The sequence below is a fragment of the Truncatella angustata genome (assembly GCF_020726525.1).
Source record: "Truncatella angustata strain MPI-SDFR-AT-0073 chromosome Unknown BKA67scaffold_11, whole genome shotgun sequence".
Taxonomy (NCBI): Eukaryota; Fungi; Ascomycota; class Sordariomycetes; order Amphisphaeriales; family Sporocadaceae; genus Truncatella; species Truncatella angustata.
The window spans coordinates 961,897-975,461 of NW_025763391.1; the positions used below are offsets into that span (position 1 = coordinate 961,897).

General features: G+C 48.5%; 3 protein-coding genes across 3 annotated transcripts; 2 read left to right on the forward strand and 1 right to left on the reverse strand.

The window, feature by feature from the left end:
- Positions 1-1,507: 1,507 nt before the first annotated feature.
- Positions 1,508-2,944, forward strand: BKA67DRAFT_595849 (glucanase B; the record flags this gene model as incomplete). Its single annotated transcript, XM_046105215.1, has 2 exons — positions 1,508-1,537; positions 1,808-2,944. 2 exons carry the CDS (start codon positions 1,508-1,510, stop codon positions 2,942-2,944), a joined length of 1,167 nt encoding a protein of 388 aa, XP_045952049.1.
- Positions 2,945-4,462: 1,518 nt separating this feature from the next.
- Positions 4,463-4,795, reverse strand: BKA67DRAFT_541747 (uncharacterized protein; the record flags this gene model as incomplete). Its single annotated transcript, XM_046100981.1, has 1 exon — positions 4,463-4,795. One exon carries the CDS (start codon positions 4,793-4,795, stop codon positions 4,463-4,465), a length of 333 nt encoding a protein of 110 aa, XP_045952050.1.
- A 1,117-nt stretch (positions 4,796-5,912) lies between these two features.
- On the forward strand, positions 5,913-7,213 carry BKA67DRAFT_526759 (ankyrin repeat-containing domain protein; the record flags this gene model as incomplete). Its single annotated transcript, XM_046098778.1, has 2 exons — positions 5,913-6,374; positions 6,470-7,213. 2 exons carry the CDS (start codon positions 5,913-5,915, stop codon positions 7,211-7,213), a joined length of 1,206 nt encoding a protein of 401 aa, XP_045952051.1.
- Positions 7,214-13,565: the final 6,352 nt, after the last annotated feature.

Consider the following 13,565-nt stretch of genomic DNA (forward strand, 5'->3'; position numbering starts at 1 on the left):
CGATCGCGAAGTAGAATCCAGCGATCGACTTCGGGCGATCCAAATCTTGGAAATACCCCCAGCGATCGATAGCGATAGCGATCGCTCGGCGACCGCTCGGCGACCGCCCGATCGCTCAGTAACTCTGCCTCACAGTAATGCTTAATTTCTTCCGAAACGTTCCTCTCGTTCTGTTCTGATTTTGAATTTTCGTAAATGTGAGCCGCAGTGATACTGTATTTGTTGCAAAATAAGCACATGAATACAGTGAGGCGAGGCATCTGTGTAAACAGTGCGAATGACAGATATTTCTGATATAGCCCATATGACAATGTAACATTCTCAGCAATAATGACTATAAACGTTGTCATTGCCGAGTACGTAAGCATGAATTGTATTAGAAAAGTGTTTAAATAAACTGGGCCAGAATACCAAGGGCCCAAAATCCCGGTGAGATATTCACAAGCTTCATTCAATCATAGGCCACATACTGAGTCGGGTATTGAGCTGCTAATGCCTGTCCATATGGTAGCGTAGGATGCCTTTCCCGGGTCAGCCCTCTCCCATCGCTATTACTGAGGCACTCCAACATTGTTTGGTGAATTGCCGCTTACTTGTATGGTTGTTAGTGAAAATAGCACTTCGTGTAGACCCACCTTATTTCGGACCCAAGTATCACTGGCTCGGCATTGGTTGAGAAACGTGCCCCGTAAGCATAGGACAGATGATATTTACAAGGTTGACACAGAGTATGAGGTTTTGAAGGGCCCTGTATAGCGTGGAGAGAAGCTAATATTTGGGTTGGTACGTATAAGTAAGAGCAGTCAAAGATGAGCGAAAGCCCTCCGAAGACATCTAGAAGAGCATCGCATCCCAGGAAGATGTAGAGTTCAATTATATACAAGCTTTTCCTTCGTCAGAAGATCAAATATCAAAACATCGCTTAAGGACTATGTTTAGGGTATGTGATTCTGTGACTTAAATACGTTAAGGTGTATTATTGGGCCTTCCGAATGCGTAGGAGTAGTTGGGTCAGGTGCACCCCTGTATGTCCCTCGAGTCTCAAGCCAGACTCCACGTGAGCTGCCCTAAGCTAAGCCCTGAGCCGCCTGAGCTGCCCTGAGCCGAGCCTGAGCTGCCCTGAGCTGCCCTGAGCTGCCTGAGCTGAGCCTGAGCTGCCTGAGCCGAGCCTGAGCTGCCCTGAGCTGCCTGAGCTGAGCCTGAGCTGCCTGAGCCGTGCCTGAGCTGCCCTGAGCCGAGCCTGAGCCGTGCCTGAGCGCCCTGAGTTGCCTAGCTTCAGCTAAGGCTGGTACAACAAGCTCATTCCGTTATCGGAAGAGCCATATCTGAACGTTTGGCCATACTTACCAGAAGTTCAAAAGTCCTTTTCCGGAAGTTGGGCCTAAGGTACAACCTGCCATCAATTATGCACAAAATATGTCGCCCCAAGGTTCCCATACGAATGATAGCCTAAGTGGGCCCTGAACGGATTCACTTCCGGACGCCAATTACAATCACCCTGGAACCAATGCCGCATCCTGACGAATCTTGCTTTCAGGTGCTCAAGATCAATAACCGGACAACGAAAAGAGTCAATCCTACTTCCGTACTTATTTGCTGAGCTCTCTGAAGTCACGATTCAATTTGTTTTTAGACGAACCACTACGAAGGAAATGATATGTTGTCCCCGTATTATTATCATTACATGCTTCTGATCTCGCTGGCATTATCGGCCACTTCTTTCAGCGACCATCGTTTTCACTTGAGACAGGAGACTCGACAGATCAGAAGTGAACATCGAGGAATTGTCAATCCACTAATTTTAAAGTTCGTAAATAACTACAACGGAAGCGATATATATGCCTACGTAACTGGCACAGATGGGCAAGGCAACCTTGTGCTTCTGACAACTGCGGGCATCTGGTACTACCCTGATACACTAAATAGAACTGCGATCACAAAAATTGACAGTACTACCATTGCCATTCCGATTCTGGGTAAGGTAAATGGCATGCACAGTACTCAGATTACTATTCCCGGCTACATATCTGCTGGCCGGGTGTGGGTTTCGGAAGGCGAGCTTGAGTTTTTTGCCGTGGAATCTGCCAACGGTACCATAACGCTGAAAGAACCATCTGCCTCCGATCTGGAAGATGCTTCTGCGCAAGTTGACTGGGGTTTCCTGGAACTCACATACACTGAGGAAGGTGGACTTTACGCAAATCTCTCCTTTGTAGATTTCGTCGGACTCGTCCTGAGTATGGTGTTGACTCTTGATAATGGCGAAGTTCAGGTCGTAAAAGGGGTGGTTGATAATGCTATTATGGAAGTGTGCGCTGCTTTGCAAACGCAGACTAATTTGGACGGTATGCCATGGGACCAAATGTGTGTTTATTCAGAAAATGGTCTTCCCGTCCGAGTACTCGCTCCAAACCTGTTTGAGTCTATCAATCCAGGTTCCATGGAAGGTTACTACACAGACTACGTAGATCATGTCTGGAAACTATATGCAACAGAAGATCTCACTTTCAACCCTGGTACAAATCAGTCAATCAAATGTCGCGTGGGTGATGACTATGAGCTAAGTTGTGACGGCGATAACCGATCTTATTGTCGGCCCCAGACGGCGGATATCTGGAGCTGTAGTACGGGGCCTTTTGCGATACTGGAATCTGATAACAACGTCCACTGTGCTGTTGTTCCACGCTTGTGTGCGGCTTTTACTCGTACCACCCTGCTTCTGGACGGTGGGGGTACACAGCCATCCTTAACGAACACCAGCTACTATCTGAGAACCCCTACCAACCATTATAGCAGAATTGTGCACGAAAATGAGGTAGACGGAAAGGGTTATGCATTTTCTTATGATGACGTCAGCTCCGGCCAAGAGAATGTCGCTGGTGTAGTTGCAGGAGCGAATCCTCGTTCATTAGAAATTGTGATTGGAGGATATTGGGGTGATTGATTACATCTGTATTTGGAACAGTATCGATGAAATCATAGCCCTGCAATAGACCTCCAGGTGATCATCAACCACCCCGTAGCCATTAATGTATTCAAAGATCTAGCGGAGGTGTTCAGATGCAGCCTGCTCTCAAAGCAGTTGTCGTTTTCGTTGCCGCGTGTATTCTAATCGTCAGTAAACGAAACGTCCCGTTTGCAAGATAGGTACAGTACAAAACCAGTTGAAGTCAAAAAAGTACTAGTTTTGAAACATGGCCAAAATGCGGTCCTGCATTTGCGCGTCCCGAAAAGATTTCAGGCATAAATCTGATTTGGCTCTTGAAATGTGTCGTTTCTCAATACCAGTGGCTAGCCCTATTTTCTCCAATTTCGATTACTGGAGGCATTCCAGAGCCACTTTGTCCCCAAGCATTGGGTTTCGGTTCCGCGCGATGATCCATCGGTTTTCAGGATTAGCAGAAGTCGTTACGACAACCCAGCAATTGCATAGGGTGATACTATACTGCAGTATCATCTCAAGGGTAATAAATTACCAATAGAGCTGCCTTATCGCAATACCCACCCCAGCCGTCTCTGCTAATTTGACGTTGTGATTAATATATATGGGATCATATGGGCTACTGTAGATTCATCCGTCGACTTCGTTTCAAAGCGCAAGTATAATTGGCAGGATCAAGCCCTTTCTCGCCCTTTGGGTATACACTTCATGATTCCAAGCCTCGAAGCATTCGTCCGTTATCAGCAATAACTTTGAGCCTAGTGTATCAGAAAGAAGCCATTAAATGCGCTTGGTGCTGCAACGTTCTTCCAATTGTAGAAAGTGATTGTCCCGTGACAGGTTTGCTTCTGGCGCAAGGAGGTTAGAGTTGAGTCCAAACCTTATATCACAGGAATATCAAAATCCAGAAATGGCTCTTGGATAATTTTAGGTTCCCGCCCTAAGGCGGAACTGGTCCTTTTTACTGCCTGAATGTATTGGCATAAATACTATGATCTAGTTGATAATGTAAACATTGACACATCACAGAACAGACTGCTTTGTCATCAGACCAAAATGGTTTTCAAACTTCCCTTGTCCATCGTAATCTCGGCAGTATATGTCATAGTGATCACGATATCTTTGTACTTTTCATGGACTTCATTCGATACCAAGAGCAACCAGTCAAGGGGTATCTTCACTATCGAGGTAATGCAAAGTCAATATTACTAGGCATTCGCGAGCTGACAGAGGCCAGTTTTCTAGCCTTTTCAGCCGTATTCCTTCTATGCAGCACTTAAACATCAATAATCCAACGGATATTGTTCAAGACTTAACCTCGGCCATCACAGTTGCTGCGACTGTGGCAACTGACGTAGCCAGTAAGGGCAATGAAGTTGCCTCAAGTGTAATCGGACAAGCTTCGAATCTAGTCACCAGCGCAATTGCAGCAGGCGAAAGCCTCATCACTGCAGCAGTTCCCCAGAATTGTTCCTTGGGAACTAAGGCCGTATGTATCGGGTATCCTGGTAGCTTAGAATGTTATGACCTGCCCCTCAACGGATCGGATGCATTGACGACATTGGTGACGGAGTCATTTGGATCAAATTCGGCTACCACAGTGCTGAAAGCATTACCTTCCGTACAAGCATTGATCATTGTGGGAAATGTTTTTATTTTTGTATCATTGCTGGGGCTTGTGCGAAAAGTGCCATTTGCTCGAACAATCTTACTAAGTTCAAGTGCAATAAGCTTTTTGTTCTTCTCCCTCTCAGCCGCTTTCATATGGGCTTCAATCGACGGTTTTTCTAAGTTGGCGACGACTGTCAGCGCACAATTTGACAGAGGGCCCATGTTTGCCACTTCTATTGTCATTTTTATTTGCAGTATTCTTAGTCTGACATCTTCAGCTCTGCTTTTTCTTTGGGATTAATTAGTTATGGACAAGGGATCCTAAGCAAGGTTTTCTCTTGGGAGTCAAATTATAGTCGTCATTAATTACTGGGTAGATATCATGCAAGAAATACCAAGGGGAGAAAACAAAAATGTCTATACATATCAAAAGAAGCTTGGAAATTCTGGATAGGTATTCAACAGAAATAGTTTGTTACAAGCTCTTCCACAACTTGTGACTGCTGCGATTTCATAACGCATACACTTTATATTTCTCCAAGAAATAATAGGATCACTGACTCTCTCGCGGCCATATTTTCCATACATTCCGCACAATCAGTGCAATGTAGCGCTTCAACTTGGGCGGAGTTATCATAGTCAAGAACTTCAAACATTAGTGAGCCCGTCCCACTTACTTTGAAGTGGTAATGCAGTACTTGAATGAACAATGTTACAGTTCTGGTACATTATACGACATCCGAGTTAGAGCTAAATGGTAACGAATTCTGTTGAATTCTGTTGAATTCTGGAAGGACCCTCAGTCACCTGTTGAATGTCAGTCAGTTATAGGAGGAGATATTGCCAATAAGCACATTTCGGACTCGCCTAACCCACGAAGGTAGGGTCACCTTAGTTCAGGGCAAGAATCGGCTTGTACACAACACAGAACATATGTTATATATATAATGAACGCAATGCCTCATCCATTAATTGATCTGCGTCTAGGCTTCAAGCTTCCATTTGTGACGTGCGATGAAACGTATTTACAGGGCGGCCTTCCCACTATGTTGTTTCCACCTATCATTCCATTATCCGATCAGAGGTCCACGAAACTATGGAGGATGATAAAATCAAACAGCAAACCCTCATCGCGCATGGCAACAGCCGCAACGCCTACTCAAAAGACAGGACTTTTTTGCAAGGTATATTTCCCATAAACACACAAAATGATTCGTGATCTGGTATCCAAGACTGAAGGAGTCGAACAAGATAGCCGACATGTTGCAAAATCTTGCCAACGCTCTGACGATTGGGATCAAGATCCTCCGCTGATGGAATCTTAGATCTACCAAACGAGCTTCTTTCCTTTGTCGTGGAAATGTTACCATACAAAGACGGTTTAGCTTTAGCGATGACTTCTCGTACCATGAAAGAGCAAGTCTTGACTCGACTGTATGTGAACGATGCCAAAGATCACGCTCATGAGGGTGTCCCCTTTGCATTGCAGTTCAGTTCTTGGTATGGTAAATATAAGTCTTATGCCATGTCAATCGCGGCGATCAAAAAAATAAAGCAAAGTCCTAGAGATGTAATTAATCGATTATTTGACGTCTCCAAGCTTGACTTATTTGGCACATCAAGAGGCATCGTCACCACGAAGGACTACGGCATGATCCCAGTCTATCCAATTCTCCAGACCGCGCTTTGCGCCCTGTTGCATATTTGTTCTCTGCGTGGCAGCACAGCCATCGCTGAAGCCCTGATTGCCGAAGGCGCTGACGTGGAGAGTACTGATACAAAGGGAAATACCCCTATCTATTACGCAACGAACGCAAGTGTTGTAAGTCTTCTGTCGCCCAACTGACTCAAAATGAGCTGGATACTGGGAATCTACTCTTACCACTAGAACACATACTAAGACGCAGAGCATTACAGGCATCGTTCCTACTTGAGCGCGGAGCACAAATCAACGGCAATCTTGAGAAGAACAAGCAGGGGCCCCTTGTCTCGCTCATTCGCATTCATTATCTTCAGCGCCACGGCTGGACAGCAACCCCATCTAAATGGTATACTACAACCTACAGCGTAGGTACAGATGGTGTTCTGAAGTTTGGCGACATGACTCCGGACACGTTGTCTACAATTCATTATCTCGTCGAGTCCGGAGTTGAGGTGTCCCCAAGACTAAGCGACCCACGCCGCTTGCCTCTAGCACATGCAATCCACTGTCGGCAGCCGGCTATCGTTAAGGCACTTCTCGATGCCGGCGCTGATCCAAATCCGAGTTACACTGTCAATGGACTCACCGAAACATATCTATTCCTTACTGAAGCGATCTACTACAGTACACCTGAAATAGCCCAGCTGCTCCTTGACGCAGGTGCAGCAGTTGACGAGACGCCTGGAAGCTCGCAAGAGGCCCCAATCCTGGCTCTGAGCTGCCTTCCGACCCGTGAGAGAGAATACCTGCGTCTGGCTGGTGAGGTTTGCGAGCGCATGCAAGATATCAATCGATTAGTTAAGGGCCAATCGGCCCTGTGGTGGGCTATCAAAAACGGCAAATTTTACATAGCGAAACTTCTGATTCAAAAAGGGGCCTACTGGGGGGCGAAAGGCATTTTCCTGCGCGCTAAAATTGTCGAAAACCTTTTGCAGGCACTAATCTTGGGTGATTCGTAGAGTACTTTGCGACACGTCAGGCGTCTTTTGAAACATAACATCAGGTTCAGCTTTTATCCTTATTTCCAGGCTACATTTCGTTCTGCATTGATGTACACCGGTTGCTGCACATTTGATCTCTGGGAACGTACAACCTAAGCAGCTTCGGAACTTGGCATTTAAAATAACATAATGCTTTGAGAACGATGGCGAGGCCAAAAAGCTACAATATTCAATCTGGTCCATCAGCCTATGATGAGACATGAAGGAAATCGTGTAGAAGTCAACGCTAGAACCACTGAATATATTGGAAGGCGAGCTCGAACAGCACATTCGAATATGCTGGACTTATATTCATATACCGGCAACCACCGTTATCGCGCTTTCAGTGGTGTAGCTCCACTAATCGCTGCCGTCGACGCGGGGTTCAAAAGGACCAACGCAGTTGTCGTCAGTAACCTCCACGAAATATATGGATATTTGGTGGGGGGGCGGTGGTTTTTTTTTTTTTTTTTTGCTTTGATTGTATTTTACTTGGAGTGTTTTTCATTGAACTCATTTTGATGTCATGGTACGTGCTGCCACTTCTTCCCGTTTTGCACTCATTAGGTGCTAACGGGGCCTGAATTGCTTCTGTAACGATGGTCTAAGCTCCTCCACCCGTAAATTTCCTCATCGAAGAGGCTTGCTGATCAGGCATCAAACATTGCGGCGCTCAATGGGCGATATGCGTCGGTATAATAGGCGTCACATGCTACAGCCGCAATTCTGCAGGTTGCCGGTTAGAGGCTAGGAGCGTCCCGCATGAGCAACTATGTTATTGCGATCCAACCACCATCAATCGGTCATGCTGTGATCCGAATCCATGTAAAAGACACATTTGATCAAAGCATCCTCTTTTCATTGACGAATTCTGGCCAATGTTGATTACGTTGTGAGCTAGTGCACCGAATCTTTACAGTCTAGATCATTACTCCCAAAACTCCTGCCATTGTTGGATCGTTTGGCGACCACAACACCCACCCTGCTTTTCTTCTGTTCCCTCGAACAACTTGTAATGGATCTGGCGAAAGCTTTGAACAATCAATAACATGGTAGTGCGCCCAACAGGCCGCACGATAGCATCTCCATCAATCATTGTCGGTCCATCCCAACAAAAAGTGTGGAGCTTTTTTCTGATTATCACTCATTTCGTACTGCACTTGAGCATGGGGTCGGTCAACTGGTAGCGGTACGATAATACTCGTGCACGCTTCCCTTCGAGTACGTAAACCCTCTAGATGAAGCACGACTAATTGCCAATGCCAAATCAACTCCTCCCTGCATTGGGCTGACACATACCCCCTCTTTTCTGGTTAGTGTGTATACACACACACACACACACACACATGTTTATTACGCCCGGGTCATTCCCCTAGAGGGCAACTAACGCTATGATACAAAAACGCTTCTCATGTTTCCGTCTTGACTCCGATTCGAGCCCATACTGCAAGACTATAATCAACCATCCAAAACCACTTATGGTCCTCGACATCCCTGTATGATACTGCTAGTTGTTAGTGCATGGCAGATCAACTTGAAGTTGACTTCTCCAAGTGTTCAGAGTCCTATCCTCGGCGACTGAAGCGCGACCTGCTGGGTTAGTATATGTTTGGGATGTCCTTTGTGCATGATTTTCTCCTAAGCCTAACTCCCGACTTCCTTCACCGTCTGTTGTAATCGTCCTGTGGCGATTGCGAATCCAATTGTTGCTCGAACTGCTTTGAGGTCTGGTGTCCATTTGTTGTCGTCACTATAGGTCTTTCCACCAAGGTAGAACGAGATACTTCCTCTTCGGTCTTCTGTATACTGAAGCAGATCTTTACGATGTGCGGTCCATTTCGTGCAGCGCATGACAAAGTGTTCTACAGTCTCCCTTCCGTATCCGCAGGCGCAATCTGGTGATGTTGTTGCTCCAATTTGAGCTAGATAGTGGTTAAGCCTCGCCATTCCTGTCCGCAACTGGACTAGAATGCTGGCTTCCTTCCATGATAATGCATCGTACAGTAGCCGGGTGTGTCGTCCGGGTAAAGCTATGTCAATCCGCTTGGAGAATGCACCGATGTTGTCTGGCAATACCGGGATTCTGCTTTGTATCTTTCTGGCATTGTTCAATGTGGTCGATTTGGCTCGAAACGGTGGTGTCCGTGGTAAGCTACCAGGGAGGGTGGCTTTGCGAGCAGCTTCCTTGGCCAAGCGTGCTAGAGCGAAATTTCCATTTCTGTTGGTGTCCCTGGCGCCATTGTCAACATCTTCGTCGCCGTTGTTCTCATCATGTTCTTGTGGCCACCAGGCAATAACAACCTTGTTACTCCGTTTTCGAAGCTGGCTTACACACGCGTAGAAGTTTGCAATCTCTTTCTGGCCGGACTGGTGCCACGGGTGTTTGAGACTCAGTGCAGCACCTTTGTTGCTCGTGAACACTATAAGTACGCATTGCCGGACGTGTTGTGGCACCTTTCGCAGTCCCCGTACTATTGCGGCCAATTCCGCTGTGTAAGGGTTCTGCTCTTCTCTTGTCCCGAGAGTCACAGAGTATAACATGAATTTGGTCTTTGCCCAGCCAAAATCCGGAAGCCGTATAGCCACTCCAAACCCGACCAGGTCATTCTTGGCTGAGCTGCTGGTAGCGATGCGGATTGCCCGTTGCCCGCTAGCTAGCTCAATGGCTCTTTCGCTCTCGTCGGTGATGACCTCGACTCGCTCGTTCCACGGCTCAGCAGCATACGCGTCAATCGTCTCCAGTCTGCTTATCGGCACTTCGCTCATGTCTTCTGCAAGTTGCTGCATCGGCGAGATGAAGCGTGTGAACATCCGGAATCCTGCCGTCCGAAGAGGGTTACTACTTGGTAGTGTTTGGATGTCGACCCATAGCTTGATCGCCCGCTTGGCGAAGCGACTTCGAGCTGGCAGGATGTGTGCTTCGGCTTCGGCGACTGCCGTGGCCACTTTGTTGAATGCGCTCATAATCGCTTGTGCGCCCACCTTCTGTACTCTGTTGACGATATGCATCAGCCGATCGCCGCACGCATATCTCCACACGTTTGATGCGTAGTCCAAAATGGGAGCCACCATGGCGGTGAACAGCTGTCGGGCCGTCGCCAGTGGCAGGCCCTTCAACCGTTTGAGCTTAATGGCTGCTTCTAGTGCCCTGCTCGACACTCGTGCAATATGCTGTCTATACCGTAGCTGAGAGTCCATCGTAACTCTTAGTATTTTGACCTTGTCTTGCGGATATACCCTCTCGCCCTTGATCAGGAAAGGGTTGTTGTCGACTCTGGCCGCCTTTCTGCTGAGATGGATGATAGCGGTCTTTTCCGCCTCGAATGTGGCGCCACTGCGACCCTCCCAGTCGAGGGCTCTGTTGATAATTGCTCGTATTCCTGCCTCGTTGGCTTGCGCAGTCGGTCCTGCCACCCATGCTGTGTAGTCGTCCACAAATGCGATGGATCCTCCTGTCTTGTTGATGGGATGCTGCACGAGGTCTGCGTTGAAGAACAGGAAAAGAATTAGCGACAGCGGCGAGCCCTGTGGCAGCCCTGCTTGTGGAAGTTCATGGCTCTCAGTCGTACGGCCATTGATCTCGATTGTGGCGGTGCGATCAGAACAGAATGCATTAATCCACTTCGTCAAACTTGTCGGTATACCTCGGGCTTCCATTCTCTGGATGAGCCGCTCTTTGCACACGCCATTGTAGGCGCCTTTGACGTCAAAACTAATCAGACTCACTACTTGCCGTCGTCGCCACGCCTTATAGATGTACTCTTGCAGTAGAAGCACTGCTTGTTCTGCTAACCTGCGCTTCCTTGCACCAAAATGGTTCGTGGGCAACAGACCATGCTCTTCTACGACGTACGAGATCCTTTCCGCCACGACCGACTCTAACACTTTGCCTAGGGTGGACAGTAGCGAGATTGGTCGCCACGCTTTGGCGATGGTGTAGTCTTCCTTGCCGGGCTTCTTCAGCGGGACGATCTTGGCATGTCGCCACTGTTGAGGCAGCACACCCTCGGCTAGTGATTATCTGAAAAGTGCTAGTATCCTGTCTTTGACTACTGGCCACGTCTGTCGCCAGACGATCGCCGGTAAGCCATCTTCACCAGGTGCCTTCCATGGTTTCGTCGCAAACAGCTGTCGTTCAATCTCGTCGAGCGTGATAACGGGCATACTGACTGGCTCCCTTACCGTCGCCGTTCTCTCGTCTGCAATATCCTCGGGCAGTGGAGGGAAGAAACAACGCAGCAATTCCTCTGATTGTTCATTCGTGTTAGTTGTCTGGCTTCCGTCCTGCTTTGTCAGCTGAGGAATCTTATCAAACGAGGCTCCACTTTGCGATTTTAGATACTTGGCGGCATTCCAGATGTTGGACTCATCGGCTAGAAAGTCATCCCAGTGTTTTCTCTTTTGTTCGCGAATGCTGGTGTGGTATTGCTTCGCAGCTGCTCTTGCTGTGTCCTCGAGCACCTGAGAGAAGCAGCCAGCTCTCCGCTCTGCTCTCGCCCGGTTTCTCCAATACGTATACACGGATCGCATCTGGGTCAGATCACTTGTCCACCACCGCTTCACATATGGTGATGCTTTAGTCTTGGGTGTAAGCGTGTGGACTGCCTCGGCTACTGCCGACATCAGGTAGTCTGTCTTTTGTTACACCGTCTCCCCGGCCGGTATCATCTCTAGCGTTCGTTCGATCCGGCCATTGATCTCTTTCCAGGGTGCGTTGCGAAGGAGCAACCTCTCCCTTGGCTGACAGTCCACCATATCCATGTCTATTGTCGTCTCGACGGCTCGGTGATCGGACCCGTGCTCTGTCTGGGAGGCGTCACAGTGCATCATTCTGCTTGCTACTTCGTTGCTGGCCAGTACCAAGTCGATCGTTGTTGTCGATGTGCCCTTCTCCCACGTCTTCGTCCCTCGAGGCAGGAGACTCTGTAGCGAATAGTCGCTTATCAGGTCAATGATCGGGTCCGCTTCTCCTTGCCTGGCCAGCGTCACATCGTCTCCTCCCCAAAGCTGATCGTGCTGGTTGAAGTCACCAACCAACATGACCTCCACGATATCTCCGCGCCTCCGCCGTACCTCATCCATCACTTCGCGTAGTAGATCACACGCGTCCCGAAGAGCGTCCTGGTCGGTCGGCGGTATGTACACCGAGACTACCAACACCTTTCTCTCTCCTATCTGAACCATCACACCAGTCATGTCCGGCGACGCAATCGGCACCTGCTCCGCTTCCAGCTCCTTGTTTACCCACAACATACTCCAGACCGCCCATCTCCCTTCCCTGGATACCGTAGGTACCATCTTCGCCCATTTATGGTGCGTCATTGGCACCGTCATTAATTTCCCTCCCTTCTTTCTCGCACGTGGTTCTTGTATAGCTAGGATTGCCGTTCCACTCAGATTCGTGTTGTTCATCAAGCTCTCTTGTGCCGCTGCCCGTCGGCCCACATTCAGTTGCACCACCTGGAACTTCCTAGTCATGGCGATCCGGGTAAAGCTTCGGGCAGTTTCGACTGAATGACTCGTGAGGGCCACCACAAGGCACACACTTGAGAACAGTCTCTGTGCATTCCTTGTGAGTGTGGTCTTCCTTGGCGCATCTTCCACAGATCCGAGTATTCTTGCATTGGAATGACTTGTGTCCAACCTGCTGGCAGTTGTAACACTGCGATGGCCCTTCTCGACGCTCAAACACTCTCGTATAGCCTGATTCTCCTCCGGCATGGAAGAAGCCTTCCGCTAACAGCCTTCTGGCGTCCCCTGCCTTGGTCAGGTAGACTACCATCGATCCGTACGCCTTTGGCACTTCTTTTTTGCTCAGCCACGAGATCTTAGCCACTGTCGTTTCGTTTTCTTGCCCGAACGCTTCTGCCGCCCCTTGACGAATGTTTCCGTTCTCGTCCAGCACGGCGGTCCGGTTGACGCTATCGACCTTGATCGGGTACAGTTCGTCACGCAGTACTCTGGCTCCGCCAGTCACGATCTTCTCCGCAGCTTTCTTCACGAGTTCGTGTTCGCTATCGTCTCGGCAGACAATCTTGACTCTTTGCGGCTTCTTCGGGTCCATCGTCACAGCGCGGCATCGCCAGTCCTTGTGACCTTCGATTGATCGGATCTCCTTCTCCACCGCAGCTCGCGTCGTTCCGGCGTTCCATACGTTCGCTTCATCCTCGCTTACTCTTGTGGTATCAATCGTGCAAAACAGTGTATCGGTGAAGTTCGACGGGGTCGTATTCGCTGTGCTGAGAGTGCGCACATTCGTGGGTTGGCTTGTCGGTGGTGTTCGTGCGATGGTTGCATAGGACGCCTGTGGGCTCGTTTGTGTGCTTGCGAT